The 19580-nt window shown below is 51.0% G+C and overlaps 1 protein-coding gene across 2 annotated transcripts in view; it reads right to left on the reverse strand.

Moving 5' to 3' along the window:
• KMT2A (lysine methyltransferase 2A) overlaps window positions 1-19580 on the reverse strand; it is a 1541152-nt gene that overhangs the window by 98312 nt on the left and 1423260 nt on the right. For both annotated transcript variants that reach the window (XM_078682247.1, XM_078682245.1), the window contains exons 30-31: window positions 11161-11235; window positions 10532-10706 (exon numbers count right to left, since the gene is read on the reverse strand). In XM_078682247.1, the coding sequence (XP_078538373.1) occupies window positions 10532-10706; window positions 11161-11235 (250 nt within the window). The remainder of the gene's footprint in view (window positions 1-10531; window positions 10707-11160; window positions 11236-19580) is intronic.

Consider the following 19580-nt stretch of genomic DNA (forward strand, 5'->3'; position numbering starts at 1 on the left):
AATGCCATCAGGTCCGGTTCGCGCAATGTAAATGCGAGCACTTTTAAATTTAAAAACTTCATATCCCGCCTCGGTGTAAATAAACCTACCTCAACAGGAGGCGCACGTTTACAAAGTGTGTATATACGGCGGGACCGCAGTGACCTGGTTGCGGTGCTGTGTGCGAAGCTCTGCTGCTAACCAACCTCGCATCCCGAGTGTAAACCGGGCTGGTACCGGGCCGGACCATGGTCTGCGGGTCCTGGGTCCCTTCTGTAAGACCTCCTTTCACTGCTCGCCTTCAGCCCGAGGTGCAGGAGGACGGCGAGCCGCGCCCGCCAAACACCGCTCCGCAGGCTCCAGACAGGACACCTTCCTCGGAGGGAGACCAGCTCGAATATGTATATATTAAACTCATTCCATCGTCCTGGATATTTTTGTCATATTTAAACTTTGTCGGTAAAGGAGATGTGTGCTAGTAAGAGGATTCTGCCTGTGAAGTATTCAACATCGTTAAGGCACCAACAGGAGTTTTGATGACGCTGGTTGGGGGTTTAAATCATAAAGTAGAAAGTCTTACTATGTGTTGCGGGCTAAAGCCTGCCAATGATCCATCTATTCATTCACCCTGGCAGGGGGAATGAGAGAAATCTCGGGCCGCGCTAAGATGGAATGGCCAGCGCGCCACCTACAAATACGGCAACATAACGATGACACATGGACAGAGAGGTAAACAAAGCAGCATTATAAAATGAAACTGCATGCAAACCCAGATGTGGGCGGGGGTAGAGCACCGGCAGCTCTGCTAGGCCATGACTGTCTCGGTGAAGGGTGACGGTCGGGTCCGTGTGCGTTGAGCAATGAGTTCCCAGGAAGCGTGTGTGCTCTGAGTTCTCACTTTGGCTGGCCAGTAGAGACACAGACACGCAAATACACCAGGGCACATATAAGCATGAACACACATGCACACATCGAAACACAAGCACATAAAAGCACAGACATGCAAAGACACCAGGGCACATATAAGCATGAACACACACGCACACATCGAAACACAAGCACACAAAAGCACAGTCACGCAAATACACCAGGGCACATATAAGCACGCACATCGAAACACACGCACATAAAAGCACAGACATGCAAATACACCAGGGCACATATAAGACCGCACACACATGCAAGCACCTACACAATAACACATTTCTATATATGTAGGAGAGTGGGGTCTGCAATCCTATGGTCACCCCAGATTTTTGCTTTTTGCTTCACTGGTTTACGACTTTCCCTGGCTGTGGGCCTGCTTAATCAGACCCACAGCCTAGCTGTTCTCTCTCTAAATTGACAACCATGTACTTTAGGTGCATTTACCAATTGGTACTGGGCCACCTTATCAGTCCCTGTGCCCAGGGCCTAGGTGTACCCAGGGCCTACCAGGGGCTGAAGCATGTATTATGCCACCCCTGGCTGGCCATCTAAATCTGACACAACTGGTTGCATGACAGCTGGGGCAAGGTGGTGTAAACACCCTTTGCTATAGATATAGTATACCTATATCTAACCCTAAAATGGACACATATATTCCTATCAGTCACTCCTATGGAAGGCCTTATCAATCCTGAAGGCAGGGTGCTTGGAATTATGTGAGATGATGCTCTGGCATGAGCTGAGCCCGTTTGCAGCTTGCGGAACCAAGTCCTAATAGCTGTTCCATGATAACGCTATACCATATACTCTTAAGTACATTATCAACCTCGCGGCTAAATGCTAACTCTGGTATAACATTATCAAAACATGTCGAGTAAGGTGTCATACGATTTGGAATACTACCCCCTCGCCAATTCTGGCGACGGGGGTAGCATTCCACCCTTCTAGAGGGACACGACATGTATGTAACTGTGAACCCCGGTTAAAGTTAACTTGAGCCTCAGCATCACAAAATGGATGCTGCCACCACAGACACAAGTCTGACCTGCTGCTGCTGGGAGTCCTTCCAGCGAGGATGGCTTGGACAAAGGGTTTCCTGCCTTGGGAGGTGCTAGCACCACCCCAGACAGGATTTTGTGTATTGAGGTAGGGAGGCCTGAAAGGAATGAGACATGCCTGGGGCACACAAGGTGCCCTGTGCATACACCGGTTCAAACCAGTTGCTGGGGCATCCCTGCCCCAGCTCTGGCGGGAAACCGGACAAAGGATAGGGGGTGTAACCACCCCCCTTCCTGGTCCCACCCAGGGGATGGACCTAGTCAGTAGTGCAGCCCCCTTTAGGAGAATAAAGGTAGGAGCTGGTCCCATTCCAAATTAGATTATCCTGAACTATTCAACAAGAAGAAACTCTGGCCTTCGACGTTCTGCTCCACAGAAGACTGAAGAATCTCCCTTGTGGACAAGGAGTGTCCACCCTGCAACTGCAGGCACCATCAAGCGTCCAGCGGCTTCCCTTTGCCGTCTTCCCTCGAGGATCCAGACTTCAGAGCCCGACGAGACCCGGATACCCAGACCTCTCCGACCTCAACTCACATCTACAGCAAAGCTGAGACCCGTGGGTGCGACGAGACACGTGGGACCGGCCATCTTGGAAGTAACTGCACTTCGCTCCCAGCACGACTCCCGAGGTAAACTCGACCAAGTGCTTTGGGGACTGAGAAGCCCCAGCCCCGAGCAGCTCCTGCACCGAAGATCAGCCCTCCAGCCTCCACGAGATCTGCGTGGGGCCCTTCTGCTTGTTTGCTGCTCGACTTGTTGTCTGGTCACTTGCCGGCTGGCTAGTGGCCTCCTAGACGACGAACCTTTGAATCTTTGCTGCTGGTCTGGTTGCTCCAGACTGGCCCTTGCTCCCTTCCAAAAGAGGGGCACCCCGGACTCTCCTAGTCCGCACCAGACGCTTTCTTCACTCACCGCGTGGGTTGCCTTTGCCAAGGCCTGTTGACGCCGATTCCGGATCCAACACCGCTGACAGCGAGAGCCTGCGTGGGACAGCTCGTGCCTCCATCCTGGTCGTCGAAAACGCCTCCTGGTCCACGTGGCTGCAGAGTCAAGCACCCACTCTTCAACTGATTGCGACGACGACATCTGGTTCCTTCCTGGTTCCACTCCAGTCACTGGCTAGTGACTGTGAACATTGTCCCCTCTGCTTTCAGGTCTCCTTCTTCAACAATCCACCCTTGGATTGCACCGGACATCTTCCTCCTGGTCGCCTGCAGCATCTTTTCTTTCAGGCTCCATTGACTTCAACGCGAGAACCCGACGCACTTTGACACCTATGCAGCCGCGGCCCGTGGGTGAGGTAACAAGAGCATTTCGGTGCTAAAGGGTAGTTTAACTGTCCTAGGGCCAGATGTAGGTAAATATATTTTACCGACTCATAAATACCGAATTTTACCTTTTCGGTATTTATGAATCGGTAAAATATAAGGAGGGAGATGTAGGTAAATCCAGGTGTGGATTTACCGAATCTGTAAAAGTCGGTATTTACCGATTCGGTAGGAATGAATGGGCATTACCGATTCGGTATTTACCGAATCGGTAAATACCGAATTTCACAAGGGTGCAGGGGGTGTCACTTTGACACCCTCTAGCACCCCCAAAACAGGTTTGGGTGCCATGTGGCAGGCATACCTGCCCTAAGGGCAGGTCTGCCTATCATATGGCACAGGTGTGCATGCACACATGTGCATGTACACCGGAATCGGTATTTTACCATCAAATTGAATTTGATGGTAAAATACCGATTCTGTAAGGCTTGTGGGACTCAGAAGAGTCCCACCTACATCTCAAAATTACCGAATCGGTAAAAATACCGATTCGGTAATTTACAGAATCGGTAAATTTACCGATCGGTAAATTTACCGATTCTGCCCCCTACATCTCAAAATCCAATTACCGGTCGGTAACGGCCGAATTCGGCCGTTACCGACCGGTAATTGGCCGCCTACATCTGGCCCCTAGTGTCCAGTTCCACAGTCGTTTTAGTCCTACCTAGTCAGGATTGTCCGTACTCACCTTTAACTTGAACTGTACTGTCCATAGACGTTGTTACGCATCTCGCGTGTGAGTTCACACTCTGAACACGCGTTCCGTGGGCCTCCTATTACTTACCTGAAGTTAGTGTAGCGTGGTCCCATCGATCCTACAGCCTCTGGACAGCTCCATTCCTTTTATCGACTCTCACATTCCACTTACTTAGTATATGGTTTGTCGTGCCCCTAGGGCACCATTGTAATTCTGTGCAACTTGTCGTATTTTTCGTAGAGATTGTCATGTGCTTAGCCCTCTGACCTCATAAAGAGTTCAGAGGTGTTGTTATTAATAAATATACTGTTTATTTTCATAACAACCCGTGTGGTGTCCTTTCATCTGGTATTCGAAGGGGGTTATATTGTGGTAAAACAGCTGGCTTCACATGCCAAAAGAGTTTAGCCTAAGACTGCTTTGTCCATGCTACCATTAGGATAGCTGGTCTATAAGGTTGACTTACAACCAATCACCATAAGGGTTGTTTGGACTGATACAAGGTGGTCACTAGAACTAGTGAGCATCATATATCAGGCCAACTTCTCACAATATTGCCATGCAAGTACACAAGCAAACACAAATATAAGCCCACAGATGCATACACACATATATAGGCACTCACGCAGGCGACACAATTGCACATGGTTCCATTCGGCTACATAAAAACGCACACTCAATGCCACACAGAAACACGTAAAAGTTTGTTTAGATATGCCACGTGGATCCATGCACACACGAGGCATACACGGTCTCAAGCCAACACACACATCCAAACGCGCAGACATGGATCCATGCACAATGTGTCACACACACACATGCACGGGCAAACACGGCCACCTGTTCACACATTCATCACTGCTCTTGTGCTGCATGGAATATTACAGTTGGTGTTGCAATATTTAGCAATGCCAATAGCTCAAACTTAATTAACCCGAGACCTATTGCATTGCAAATGCTTGTTATTATTGCCGCGGTATCCACCTCTATTGTTTTTATTGTAGGTGGTTTGTGTGTTTCCTTTATAGTTTGTGGTCTGCTGTGATGAGTTGCCTCTTGCAGCCCCTCTGTAGCCTGAGCGACGAAAGGAGCCTCTATGTTGTTGTGACTGTAGGGCTCTGTGAGAAGTTGGCCTGATGTGCAGTGTTCACTATTCTAGTGATCACTATATATCAGTCCAAACAACCCTTATTGATTGGTTGTAAGTCAACCTTATAGACCAGCTATCCTAGTAGCATGGATACGAGCAGTCTAAGGCTAAGACTCTAGAGGGCGTGTTAAGCCAGCTGTTTTACCATCACATTACCCCTTGAACACCCAGTGAAAGGACACCACACAAGTGTTATGAAAATAAACAATGTATTTATTAGAATCACAACAACCCTGTACTCTTTATGAGGACAGGGTGCTAGGCACACCACAAAACTCTTACGAAAATACTTAAGTTAGCACGTTATACACAAATGCCCGAGGGGCACGAAAAACCATATACTCTAAAAGTGGAATGCGAATTACTAGCAGGTAAGTAACAGTACTAATAGGCTTTGGAATCGCTAGGACTTGACTAGGGAATCGTTAGATTACTACTAGGAGGCCCAGGGGACTCGGGTGCAGAGTGTGCACTCTCACGCGGGATGCGGGACAAAGTCTATGGGAGCTAGTAAAGGCAAAGTTAGTGTTCACGGGCGAACCCGACCTGGTAGGAAGAAAACGACAGTGGATCCTGACCCTAGGATAGTGAGGCTATGCTGGGACACCGAAGTGCCGAAGTTACCTAGCCCAGGGGCTGCAGCTGCATAGGTCTGAAAAGACGTCGGGGATCTCGTTGCCGGACCAGGAGCCTGGAAGAAGGAAGTTGCTGGCAGGCGACCAGTGAAGGAAAGTTCGTTGGATCCAAGCCTGGATCGAGGAAGAAGAAACCTGAAAGCAGAGGGGACCAAGTTCTTGAATCACTAGCCAGTGATTAAGTGGGCACCAGGATGGCACCGGGCGAAGTCACCGCAGTCAGGTGAGGGGGCGACGCTGGCTCTGCAGATCTCACGGACCAGGAGGCGTTGTCGGCGACCAGGATGGAGAGGCGAGCTGTCCCACGATGGATGAAGCTGTCGGCGTCGAAGTTACCCAGGATTGGGCAACAAGCCTTGGCTAATTCAAGCCCACGCGGTGGACTCAAAATGGCGTCTTGAGTGGACCAGGAGGGTCCGGGGTGCTCCTCTTTTGGAAGGGAGCAAGGGCCAGCCTGGAGCAACCAGACCAGCAGCAGAAATGTCGTCGGGCGTCGTTCAGAAGGCCACAAGCCAGCGGGCTAGTAGCCAAACAACGCGGTGAGCAGCAAAAAGCAGAAGGGCCCCACGCAGATCGTGGAGATGCTGGGAGGCTGCACTTCGGTGCTGGAGCTGCTCAGGGTCGGGGCTTCTCGGACCCCAAAGCACTCACCAGGAAATTACTCGGCGGGCTTGCTGGAAAGAAGTCGTGCAGTCTTGAAGAGGGCCGGTCCCTCGAGGTCTCGTCACACCCACGAATCTCAGCGTGACTGATGATGCAGGTAGAGGTCAGAGGTGCCAGGGAAGCCGGTTCTCGTCGAGCTGGGCAGTCTTGATCCGGAGGAGAGACTTGCAGCAGACCGCAGTGTTCTTAAGATGGTGCCTGCGGATGCAGGGTGACTACTCCTTAGTCACAAGGGAGAAATCTTAGGAAGAAGTCTTGAGTTCCTTTCGTGGAAAGTAGTTTCAGGATTCAAAGATGATCTGATTTGGAAGGGGGCCAGTTCCTACCTTTATCCTGTAAAAGGGGGCTGGCACGCGACTAAGTCCTGCCCTAGGGGTGGGACTAGGAGGGGGGTGGTTACACCCACTTCCTTGGCGGGCTTTTCCCCAGCACAGGGTCTGGAGTGACCCTGGAACTGGTTCCAGCCAGCCTATGCACAGTGAGCACCGGGGTGCCACGTGCAGTCACCTTCCTCTAAAGCCCTGCCTACCTACAATACACAAAACCCTGTCTGGGACGGTGCTGGCACCGCCCCTGGCAGGAAACCCTTTGTCCTTATCTCCTGCTCTGGGAGGACTCCCAGCAGCAGGAGGGCAGACTTGTGTCTCGGTGGCAGCATCCATTTTGTGGATGCTAAGGCTCTGTCTGACTTTTAACCGGGTTATAGGTTACATGCATGTCGTGTCCCTCTAGAAGGGTGGAATGCTAACCCCGTCGCCAGAATTGGCGAGGGGTTAGTATTCCAATTCGTATGACACCTTACTCGACATGTTTTGATAAAGCGATACCAGAGTTGGCATTTAACCGCGAGGATTATAATGCACTTAAGAGTATATGGTATGCGATATCATGGAAACGGCTAAGGGATGGGTCCCGAAAGCCGCAGACAGGCTCAGCTCATGCCAGAGCACCATCTCACACGATTCCAAGCACTCTGCCTTCAGGATTGTTAAGGCCTGCCATAGGAGTGACTGATAGGAGATCTGTGTGTCCATTTCAGGGCTAGATATAGGTATACTATATCTAAAGCTAAGGGTGAGTACACCACCTTGCCCCAGCTGTCGTGCAGCCAGTTGTGTCAGTTTTAGTTAGTCAATCCAGGGGTGGCATAATACATGCTTCAGCCCCTGGGAGACTTCTGGGTGCACCTCAGCCCTGAGTACAGGGACTTGGAGAGGGCCCAGTGCCAATTCAGTACCTGAGTACAATTTGGATAGAGAGAACAGCTAGGCTGTGGGTCTGATTAGCAGGCCCACAGCCAGGGAAAGTCGTAAACCAGTGCAGCAAAAAGCAAAAATCTGGGTGATCATAGGATTGCAGACCCTACTCTCCTACAGGCTCCCATTGACTTAGCCGTCTCAGTGTCTTTTTTCATTTTGTCCAGTATTGTATCTACATCTGGACCAAACAAGAAGTCAGGATTAACGGGCTGGTTTAACAAAGTGGACTGAACTTCGTTCTTAAAACCAGAAATGCGTAGCCACGCATGTCTCCTGATCATAACACTAGTGTTAATAGATCTGGCAGCTGTATCTGCCACATCTAAGGCACATTTAATGGAAGCGTTTGTGATTAGCTTTCCCTCTTGTATCAGTTGTTCAGTTTGTTCTTTGTAAGCGTCAGGTAGATGCTGTAAAAGCGTTTCTAAGGTATCTTAGTGTGCCCTGTCATACCTGGCTAACAGGGCTTGCGTGTTTGATATTCTCCATATATTAGCCGCCTGTGCGGCTACCCTTTTCCCCGATGCCTCAAAAATCTTTGATTCTTTGTCGGGGGGTGCAGCTTCCCCAGTTGTTTGAGAGTTTGCACGTTTACGTGCATTCGCCACCACCAAAGAATCTAGAGGCAGTTGTCCTTAATGTATGTAGGGTCTACTGGCGCTGGCCTGTATTTCCTTTCTATCCTTGGGTTAATGACCCTGGCCCTGGTGGTATCCTTAAATATGTCCCCTGCATGTTTAAGTACCCCTTTTAACATGGGCAGTGTTTTAACTGTCCTTTCTGATGTTGCAAAAGTGTCAAAGAGGAAATCTTCCTCTACAGGATCTGCATGCATGTCCACATTGTGATGGCTTGCTGCTCTTTCTATTAATGAATTAAAAGCAGCTGTGTCTTCTGTAGGAGAAAGCCTAGCAGGGTATGCAGGTGTATCAGGGATGGGTTGCGAATCACCTGGATGGGATGGGTCAGCCCATGGCTGTGTGTGACTCATCTGAGTGTGTGGGTGTATATGAATATGTGTGTGGCCTATGTGGCTGGATAGGCTCAAAAAGAATAGGTGAGGTAGAACAGTCCCTTTTCTTTTTAAGTGGAATAGTGTAGGTGTCCCTTTCAGTTTCTGGCCTAATCTTCCTCTTGTAGAGAGTGAGTTTGCCAGAGCTAGGATCAATATAGTGTTTTGATTGTTCAACTGATTCAGGGTCTGGATGTAAGACTTCCTGTTCAGCAGTCTTTTGTGGTTTTGCCAAAGTCTTTTGTTTTATCAGCTTTGGTTCGACGCCGGCTTTTGGGTTGACAGCCTTTGACTTTGAGGTAGGTGGGAGGCCAAATTTAATCAGACCGATTGTCTTTTGTGGTACTACGGTTTGTTTTTGTAGTTCCGGTTTCTTTGGTGCCGAAGTTCTGTCGACAGTCTTTTTTGGCTCGAGTACTACTTTTTGTACTTGTGCTTTTTCGGAACCGATGGTCCTGGATCGACGCCCTTTGATGTAGGTTTGATTCTCTTTTTCGGTTCGATTTTCTTTGGCTCGATTCTTTTCTTTTGGATAGCAATTGGTTTGTCGGCCTTTTGTTTGGGTTCGACAACCTTCTTTGGATCGAGTCCCCTGTTTGTTTTTTCAGCACTCGTTGCCGATGTTTTCGGTTCGACGCCCTTTTGTTTTGGCGCAGGTACCGGGGCGCTGCTTTTCGGCTCGATGACTTATGTTCGACGCTGATGGTTCAACATAGTTCGGCCCTAAGACAGTGTTGTCTACAAGCTTCTTCGGTTTCGACTCCGATGGATCGACGTAATGTGGTCCGAAGACCGTGTAGTCGATAAGTTTCGGTTTCGTTTTCTGTTCTACCACCTTTGGTTTCGACATCACCAATCTTGGAGCTTGTTGATTCGACGGCTCTTTAGTAATATTCTTAGCCGGGCTGTATTGCGGGGCTGTAGAATGTCTTTCGAGATCTTGGCTAAGGCCTTGTGGCGATGCCTCGACCTGAGCCTGTTGAACCATGGAGGTGAACGTATAGGCCTCCGTAGTTACGTTTGGGCCCGTTTCGTCACTGGAGTCGTCCTCTACGGCTCCAATCCCTTGCTCGTCGTCCCCTACCTCGACGATGTCTTCTTCCTCGTCGATGTAGTAGTCGGAGTCATGCTCCGATCCTTGATCTGACTGTTCTTCATATTCTTCTGCCTCACCAAGATCGTCTTCGTCGCTGAAGATATTGTCTGGTTCTGGCATGTGTCTCTGCATGATGAGTCTAGCTGCCCGTCTCGTTCGAAGTGTCATTTTTGAACGAAACTGGGCACAGGCTAGGCAGTCGTATTCATCATGTTCTGGAGATAAACACTTGTTACATACAGGGTGTTTATCGATATGTGGGTATTTGGAGCTACATTGAGGGCATCTCTTGAATGGGCTCCGTTCCATCGACGAGTGGTCGTGTGGCGTCGAGAAAGCCCGCGGCCCGATTCGACGTCCCAAGTAGTATAAAGTTTGTAAAGAAGTTTTTGGCACCGATACGAGACAATACCGACGATAGCGGAGGCCTTTTGGCCTCTAGGAAGAGTAGTTTAGTTTCCGAACTTCGAGTAAAGGAAGATACATCCGAACCCAATGGCGGAAAAAAACAATCTGAGGATGGAGAGGATGCCCTTTGTGCACTGTAGTCCGAGGGAGGAGCCACCTATCTCGTGATACTTCGGAGACTCTTCCAGGACAACAACGTGCAATCATCCGGACCCAACACTAGGCGGCGATCTATGCACAGATATGAATTCAGCAGCCCACATGCCTCGAACTAATCATGTTTCACTACAGATTGGCAGGTAGATATGAGTTACTTGCCTGCAGTGCACTTCAGCCCTGGCAGACCCATGCGGGTTTAGGGGGGGCTCATTGGCCTCTTGGGGTTTATGAAATCGAAATTTGTAGTTACGGCAGTGCTTTGCACCAGCCAGCTGTTCAATTAGGAACACAACAGCGTGATGTATATTGCCCAGCATACGCAAGCCGTTCACACCTGAAACAAGAAACAGCAGAAAGCACAATTTTAATATGTTCTTACAGCAATACAGATAGAAACTATGCTTGAATAGCAAAATTTGAAACACTAATACAACAGCAAAAACGACAGACTTAAGTGAAAACGTTGTTGAACGGGACAAAAATAGTTCTCACTCACTATGGTGACATTATCAGTGGCCCCATTCAAGCTAGGAACCCAAAGAAAACAGGCTTATCTTGAAGAGCAATAGCATTTCTTGTTGGGGCTCACTGGAAGCAGTGACATACCGTGCTTTCTAGTTCCTAGGTACCAGCTCCATGTATGGTTAGATGCACTATGCTGGAACTTACAAGGTGAGTTTAATTACCCCCGCCCCCCAGCCCGACCTTAACCCCACCCAAGAGATATGTTCTGACTGACCAAGTGCACATAGACTTGATAAAAGAGGCGTCACACAGCAGTGTTTTACCTGCAAATGACAGCTGCTTCAGCCGTGCGTTGGAACGGGCCTCCTGTACTTTGTCCGTGAGCGACTTCCAGGCATCTGTAATAAGATTTACCAGAAACAACTCATTCGACAGGTACAATAAAGCAGAAGTTCCAGGTCTATTCTAGTACGGGGTAATAACATTGTTTGCTTAAAGAATACCCTCTCAAAGTACTGCATACATAAAAACAGGTACCTTGCTCTCTTTAAGAAATTGGGCTATTATTTGCGAAGTAGGCGAGTTCTTCACAAGCATTAAGTCTGCAATTGTCTTTTCTCACTGGGAACCAAGTACCTCCATTATAGCACTTGACTCTTAGGGTAGTGAAGCAGAACAGCCCAAGTCATAATCAGGGTAGGAAGTAGGGGCTAGTAACCCCAGCTGGCTGGTATGCAACATCACCACTAAATAAATAACTGTCCAGTCAGTGCTTTTGCTTTTAAAAAGGAAATGTGCTTTTCTTATGTACACACACATGTACAATACTAAATACTACACATTACATTACACATATACACTACCTGGCAGATAGAACAACATTTTGTAACACACTCATGTTCACATTAAACCCCTAGTCGTTTATGAACCATAAAACTGCAATATCCTCCACCTTTACTAGAAGCAATATCCCAATACGAGGGGGCTGCCATTATCAAGAGGCAGGCCTACTGGCTTTGTCAGGGTGGCACCACATCTGTAAAAGCATAGAACATGTTATACTTCACCACTGAAATTAATGGGGACAATACTAATATGCTTTAAATGTTATAACCCACCACTGACGTCAATGTACGAGCTACTTACCTTCGGTAGCAATGTATCTGGTAGAGAAGATTCTAGCCGCAGATTCCTTCACGTAGAATTATCCCCAGGTGTGAGACTGGATCCAGAAAGTTTTGCCACAGCATCCCAGGGTGACGTGGGCGTGGCGGCATCACGCAACTTCGCCCAGGGATCGTCCCCGTACTTGACGTCAGCGAGGTCACATAAGCCCCACCCCGGCACCCCTATGTTCGTTTTCTTCGAGAACTTTTCCGCACCACAACGCGGAGCCACCAGGCAAAAAACTGTGGGAGCATGGGAACAGTGTGCGAAAGAGTAGAAAAAGAGAGTGGAGACAACAACACCATAAGGAACAGCGTAACATTGGAGAGTCCAAAGACAGGGGCAGAAGAAAGAACAGAGCAGAGCCCTGAGCAGCCACCCTGCCAGTATGTGGACAGCCTCCCCCCCCGTGCCCCGGGGACAAGGAACATGTGTAACAAGTCATGACACATGTAGCAGGCCTATTTACCAAAAAAGAGGGGGGACCAAGGAGCTAATTAAGGTCCAGTGTCCGCGCTCCTTATATCAATATTGAATCAAAAGGAGGACAAAGTTCCTATGCCAGAGTGCAAAAAGTCACCCATGCATCAGGGTGCAAATAGTCACCCATACAGTAAAGAAAAAGAAGAGAATAAAGTACAACCCAGGTATGAAAGACCCATAACTGTGAGTGGAAAGTCAATCTGCATCCTCTGCTGCCCTCACACACCCCGAAGGGTGTCATGCTTCATCATCGGGCGTTTGCTCCTCGTAGGGCCGGCGCTGCAATCCCCTATGGGTCCCCCGAAGGGTCACTTTGTCGGAGATCTTTTTTTGGAGGATTGCCGGATGGTGCATGCGGGTGTGTGGGGAGTGGGTCAAGAGGAGGGTAATAAAAGTTCGTGCAAGTGTAATTCAATAAAGTTAATGCAAGGGTAAACATGCAGCGATAAGATTCAAAAGTATACCCTTGGCAGTCAATACTGCTAAAAATTATTGACCCAAAAGGCCTATTTTGCCTAGGTGTCAATTCAAGGCCAACATGTTTCGCGCTTCAGTCGCCCAAAGGTCGTTAGCGCTTCGTCAGGACCGTCATGTTAAAAAAGTGAAGTGCACGTGAAACAATGAGTGTAAAAATATAACCATCTTATCTCAATCAGGGCGGGGCAGAAACCTGTATGCCCTCATTGTGGTTACAGCTGCTAAATGGAAGCCGCTCCTGAATGGTACCTGGCCATTTGTTTGTATGCCTCTTCAGCCACTGCAAAAATATGGGGGTCCATGTTCCCCATATTCTGACCGCTGTATGCATTGATAATATCTTCACCATAGATGGGCAACTGTTCATATGGATTAATTGCAACCAAAACGATACCACAGTACGTGTAAATACGTTTTGACTCGATGAATCGAACTTTGAGATTGTGAAGCACAGCAGGTACATGGAGAAAGCGGAGAGCTGTAAGGTCATTTTCACCAACGAGAATGTTTGGGTTTCTTAAAGGAGGTAATTCCTTTGTCTTGGGGTCTATGCGCTAGTCCAAATCCGAGCCTTCTTCCAGACTGAGCTGAAGAGTGGCATCTCCTGGCTTGTAATCCTTGCGCAGCTCTGCCGATTTCCAGACTTCTTCCGGGTCAGGTATCCACACTCTGGCATGCTTGGAGTAGAGCTCGGTGGCAGCCATGCCGCTCGCCATTTAACGACCTCCAAGGACCGGTCGCTCGGCCGGGGGAATCAGCAAGCACTAGGGTCCCACCCGGGACGACGGTGACCTCTCAGCTCAGGGCGGCTGCCAGCACCCTTATCGCTGCATGTTTATCCTTGCATTAACTTTATTGAATTACAATTGCACAAACTCTCCTCTTGACCCACTCCCCACACACCCGCATGCACCATCCGGCAATCCACAAAAAAAAGATCTCCGACAAAGTGACCCTTCGGGGGACCCGATGATGAAGCATGACAGCCTTCGGGGTGTGAGAGGGCAGCAGAGGATGTAGATTGACTTTTCCACTCACAGTTATGGGTCTTTCATACCTGGGTTGTACTTTATTCTCTTCTTTTTCTTTACTGTATGGGTGACTTTTTGCACCCTGATGCATGGGTGACTTTTCGCACTCTGGCATAGGAACTTTGTCCTCCTTTTGATTCAACATGTAGCAGGCCTACCACCCCCATCCAGAAACAAGGATGGGGAGCCAGTCCCAAGATAGATAGGAACAACAAACTTCCAAGCCACCCCAGCATAGAGGGCAACCACCCCCCAAGGAACCATGGCATGGCCAGCGGACCACTATTCAGAGGTTAGCAGAGTGGCCAGGATCCCTAGCAGGAAGAGGAAGGGAAGGGAGGGGAGGGAAGGACAGAGATTGAAGGCAAACCCCCCAAACCTGGAGTAGACAGAGCAGCGGGGCACAAGCGCACCGTAACTCCATCCTCCAAGAACCAAGAGGAGGAATGAATCGCAACCAGACAAAGCCACCCGAGCAAAAGGCGGCACTCACAGGAGGCACAGCCCCCCCACCGGGAGGCGAGTACCGAAGACCAACCCAAGGGTCCTCGCAGAACGGGGAGGAAGGGCGGGCCGTGAAGAAATCTGCGGTTAGAATCGTCTCTACCAGATACATCGTTACCGAAGGTAAGTAACTCGTACATCTGATAAAGACTACTAGCCGCAGAGTCCTTCACGTAGAATAGATACCCTAGCAATACCCCCGGGGAAGAAGGGTCTGTGAAAGGACCCCACCAGCCTGGACAGAACAGAGGGTCTCACAGGAGACCAGATCTGCGGACCAGGTAGGTAACCTCATCCCTGCCAGGCCAGGGGAACCCCCACAAGCAGGACACCACCGACCCTAGGAAGAAAGAAGACTGAAGACACCCGTACACAGAGGAACCAAGGGCAAGGCCAGAGAGGCCGAGCACCCCACTCCCCTACAAGGCAACAGAGCTTCCATCCAATGCCACGACAGGAAGAGGAGGAAGAAGCCGAGAGGGCCCGGGGAAAACGAGGGAAAGGAAGGCAAGACCCCTCCAGATAGAAGGCAACAGGCCAGCCAGAACGGCACCGGCACTCAATAGCCGCAAGAACAGCCCGGGGCCCCAGGAAGACTGGGCAGGCGACACCTGACAAGGGAGTACACAGAATCATCCCAGCCCTCAGGACGGGAGCAAGAAGGTGAGGAAATGCCTGGACACACCACTACGACGGGCCGCGCACAACCTCAAGAAGCAAAGCAACATACATACGTTAAGTCCCTATGAAGAACTTCCGCAGCAAAGGAAAAAACAAGCATTTGCAATGCAATAGGTCTCGCATTAGGAAATTTTGAGCTATCGGTATTGTAAATGACACATTTTTTATTTATGCGTTTGGTTTGAAAATAGCTAAATTAATAGCTTTGTCATTTACAATGCCAATAGTTGTAGAGGGTAGAGAGGAGAGTGGTGAGAGGGGGAAGTGTGGTGAGTGGTGAGAGGGGAGAGTGGAGAGAATGGTGAGTGGTGAGAGGGGAGAGTTGGGAGAGTGGTGAGAGGGGAGAGTTGGGAGAGTGGTGAGAGGGGAGAGTTGGGAGAGAGGAGAGTGGAAAGAGAGGAGAGTGGAGAGAGGGAAGAGGGGACAGAGAAGAGAGTGGTGAGAGGAGAGAGGGGAGAGTGGTGAGAGGGGAGAGTGGTGAGAGGGGAGAGTGGTGAGAGGGGAGAGTGGTGAGGGGAGAGTGTGGTGAGGGGAGAGTGTGGTGAGGGGAGAGTGTGGTGTGAGAGGGTAGCGAGAGGTGTGAGAGGGGAGAGAGTGGTGTGAGAGAGGTGTGAGAGAGGTGTGAGAGAGGTGTGAGAGGGGAGAGAGAGGTGTGAGAGGGGAGAGAGAGGTGTGAGAGGGGAGAGAGTGGTGTGAGAGGGGAGAGAGTGGTGTGAGAGGGGAGAGAGTGGTGTGAGAGGGGAGAGAGTGGTGTGAGAGGGGAGAGAGTGGTGTGAGAGGGGAGAGAGTGGTGTGAGAGGGGAGAGAGTGGTGTGAGAGGGGAGAGAGTGGTGTGAGAGGGGAGAGAGTGGTGTGAGAGGGGAGAGAGTGGTGTGAGAGGGGAGAGAGAGGTGTGAGAGGGCAGAGTGGTGAGAGAGGAGAGGGGTTAGTGGTGTGAGAGGGTCGCCGTCTCCTGAGCCCGCTCATTAATCCGTGGCCTTAGTGGCTCAGTAAAGTGCCTCGAGGCCACGACAGGGTCATTCAAGTGTTTACTCAAAGAACACGTTTTTAAAGTGCTTGGGTTTGTGTAGCTCAACTGTTAATCGTGACACGAGGCGAGGAAGTGTGTACCCCGAGGTCAGCAACATTCTTAAAGGCCTGGTTTTGTGAACAGTGGAATGTGCGGCCTTGTGAGACACATGAAATGCGGAGCCCGGGCCCTCAAAAGAGACACTTGAAATGCGGAGCCTCGGGACCTCGAGAGACACACGTGGTAAGCGCAGCTTCGGAGTCTCCTCTGCCATCACAAGGCTGCGCTCATCTCAGCTCAAGGGGTTTAGTGCCTGCTGCTGAGGTCTGTTTCCTGCCTGCTGAATGCTATGTCCGCTCAGACTTTCATCATTCTGCGGTCGATAAGATGAGCGCTGCTGGGGTCTGTCTCTTTGCTGATGAAGGTTATGCCCGCTCAGCCTTTCATCATTCTGCGGTCGATAAGATGCACACTGTTGGGGTCGGTGACGGTATCCTGTGGCACGCACACACTGTAACCAATGACGTAGGCGGCCCGTACAGCCCCTGAGCACAAATGGCACGACGGGTCCCGTGCTTGCTGAAGGCGTGCACTCAAGTGTTTTGCTTTTGGAGTTTTGGTATTCTTGACACAACCGATGAATGTTTATTTATTTATTGGCTTCTCTGCGGCGCTGCTGCCTCCCTGTGCCAAAAGAGCCCACGTCAGACAAGATGAAAGGCGTGCCACGGGTAGCGCCTCGGGTGTCTGGAGGGGGGAGGCGCCCTCGCAGAGGTTCCAAAGTATTCACACTGTTCCCCTACAGTGCCCCACCCCGCCAAATTGCCCTCCCGGTGCCAAAAGCCTGAGCTGACAGCCCACGTCAGACAAGATGAAAGGCGTGCCCGAGGTAGCGCCTCGGGTGTCTGGAGGGGGGAGTCGCCCTCACAGAGGTTCCAAAGTATTCACACTGCTCCCCCCCCACACACTGCCCTCCTCCCTGCTGGGTGGAGGGGGGCGCCTCTGCCAGGTGGTCTTGCACGTGGTAACTGAACACCCCCACCCCCTGCCCAGATAATCCCCACTCAGCCCCACCGGGGGCTCACGGTCCCGTCTGCTGGGTGGGGGAGTGGGCAGGAAGGGGGGGTGTCAGTAACCCACTCTGATCCGAGGATGGGGTGTTTGAGGAAGGCAGGGCAGGAGGGCTATTAAAAGGCCTTTATGGGCTGTTAATGTCTGGGCGGGCAGGATACAGCTGAGCACACCTTTTACCCCAACCCCTCTGAAACGTGCCGAGCAGCGCAGCACGTGCAGTGTGTGAAACACTGCAGAGTCCTGATGGCAGCCGGACAAGTGGACAAGAGCTGCGAGGCGCTGTGCCGCAAAGGAGAGTACTGCGAGGCGCTGTGCCGAGGAGGGCTGCGAGGAGGGCTGCGAGGTGCTGTGCCGAAGAGAGGAAGGCTGCGAGGTGCAGTGCCAGTGCCGAGATGGTGGACTGAGGACACACAGAGCCCCCTCTGTCCTTAACACAAAAAGGGACAGAAATATTTGTGTGAGAGGGACAGGCGAGCCGCAACGGGTAGGTGTTCTCTATAACTCTGGAGGGAGGGAAGTGGGGTGGCAATAACTATAGGTGCAGGGAGAGTTACGAGGTGCTGTGCCTAAAAGGGGAGAGCTGCGAGGCAAGAACTATAGGTGCAGGGAGAGTTGCGAGGCGCTGTGCCTAAAAGGGGAGAGCTGCGAGGCGCTGTGCCGAGGAGGGCTGCGAGGCGCTGTGCCGAGCGAGGAGGGCTGCGAGTGCAGGGAGAGTTGCGAGTGGAGGATGCGGAGGCACAGTACCTAAAAGGGGAGAACTGCAAGGCGCTGTGCCGAGGAGGGCTGCGAGACGCTGTGCCCAAGAGAGGAGGGCTGCGAGGCGCAGTGCCAGTGCCGAAAGGGTGGACTGGGACACACAGAGCCCCCTCTGTCCTTAACACAACCAGCGAAAACGTGCATGGCTGTGCCACTTGGCTCCACCTTGTGAGTGAGCCACGTTATTCGGTTCAGATGATTGTTTTCAGATGTGTGGTTCATGGGAAGCGATGCAAGACTGCACCTCGAGAAAGCGTTGACAAGTTGTCCCTTATTATCATGGCAGAATAGAATGATCCTGATCTGTTTAGCAGCCGACATGGAGTTAACAAGACATTCGAGGAGACCTGAGAGGGAGGGGGCTGCCCGCGCATGCGCGCCATTCATAACTTTCGTTATGAGGAGCGAGCCCAGAGCCGAAGTGCAGGAGTCGAAGTCCCGTGTGTGAGTATGCAGAGTGTGTGTGTGTGCGTGTGTGTGCGTGTGTGTGTGCGTGTGTGTGTGCGTGTGTGTGTGCGTGTGTGCGTGTGTGTGCGCGTGTGTGTGTGTGTGTGTGTGTATGTGTGTGTGTGTGTGTGTGTGACTGTGTGCGCGCGCGATTGAGAGAGGCATGGCGGCATTGATGACTTCCTGGGAATCTGAGATAGGAGATTTGCACGGCGCCGGGCTGGGCGTGCGCGCCCACGAGGTGCAATCCACGCTCGTGCCCGACTCCTGTCTCAGATTCCCAGAAGTCAGTAACATTAGTTGTCGAGCTTGGACGCATGCTTCGCATGCTTTTCCAGCTCGACCTAACAAAAAGAACCTCAGGAAAGAAACCCCCCGCAGAAAGCTTGTTAAGCAGCCCAAGACAGAACAGAAGGCTTAATCTCTGAGCCAAGTCTGTGCAACAACTCCTGCAAAAAAACACACACACAACAAGGGACCGTCCAGCAGCCAACAACGCCACAGTCCCAGCAAGGAGGACTCAGATGGCCATAAAACGCGCTCCACAGCTAGGGCAACCGGCCCACAGAAAAGCCCAGAACCAGCTCAACTCAGCAGTCACTGAGGAGGGGAAGGAGGAGGAGGATGAATGGGCGGAGGAGAAGGAGGAGGAGGAGGAGAAGAACGGTGCCCCGTCAGGAACCTTTGGATGGCGGAGTCAGCCGGGGCATGGAATAACAAGCTACCATCAAACGGAAGATCAATCAGCAGCTCCCAGATATTTTCAGGGAACACGCCGTCCCGGGGCCAAACATGGCGACGGAGGGCGACTGAGGAAGCCATGGCCCGGCCCAGAACCTCCGAGATGTGCAGAGCAGAGCGGAGAATAAACGTCGCTAGCTCCCGGCCATCCAGAGCATGATGCCGTAAATCCACCTGAATCATCTCTTGGGAAGCAGCGGATCTCAAAGACTCAGTCGAGTCCCACAAACAAGAGGAGGCCCTAGCCAACACACATAAGGTGTTAAGGGCCCGTAGGGCAGCGCTGGTCGAGGCGAACATGTTACGCCCCCAAGAGTCCAAATAGCGTCCCTCCCAGGACGGTGGAGTCAACAGTGGCGGCAGGGAGGGAAAA

Source organism: Lissotriton helveticus, chromosome 3_1, assembly GCF_964261635.1.
Source record: "Lissotriton helveticus chromosome 3_1, aLisHel1.1, whole genome shotgun sequence".
In the NCBI taxonomy this organism is placed as follows: Eukaryota; Metazoa; Chordata; class Amphibia; order Caudata; family Salamandridae; genus Lissotriton; species Lissotriton helveticus.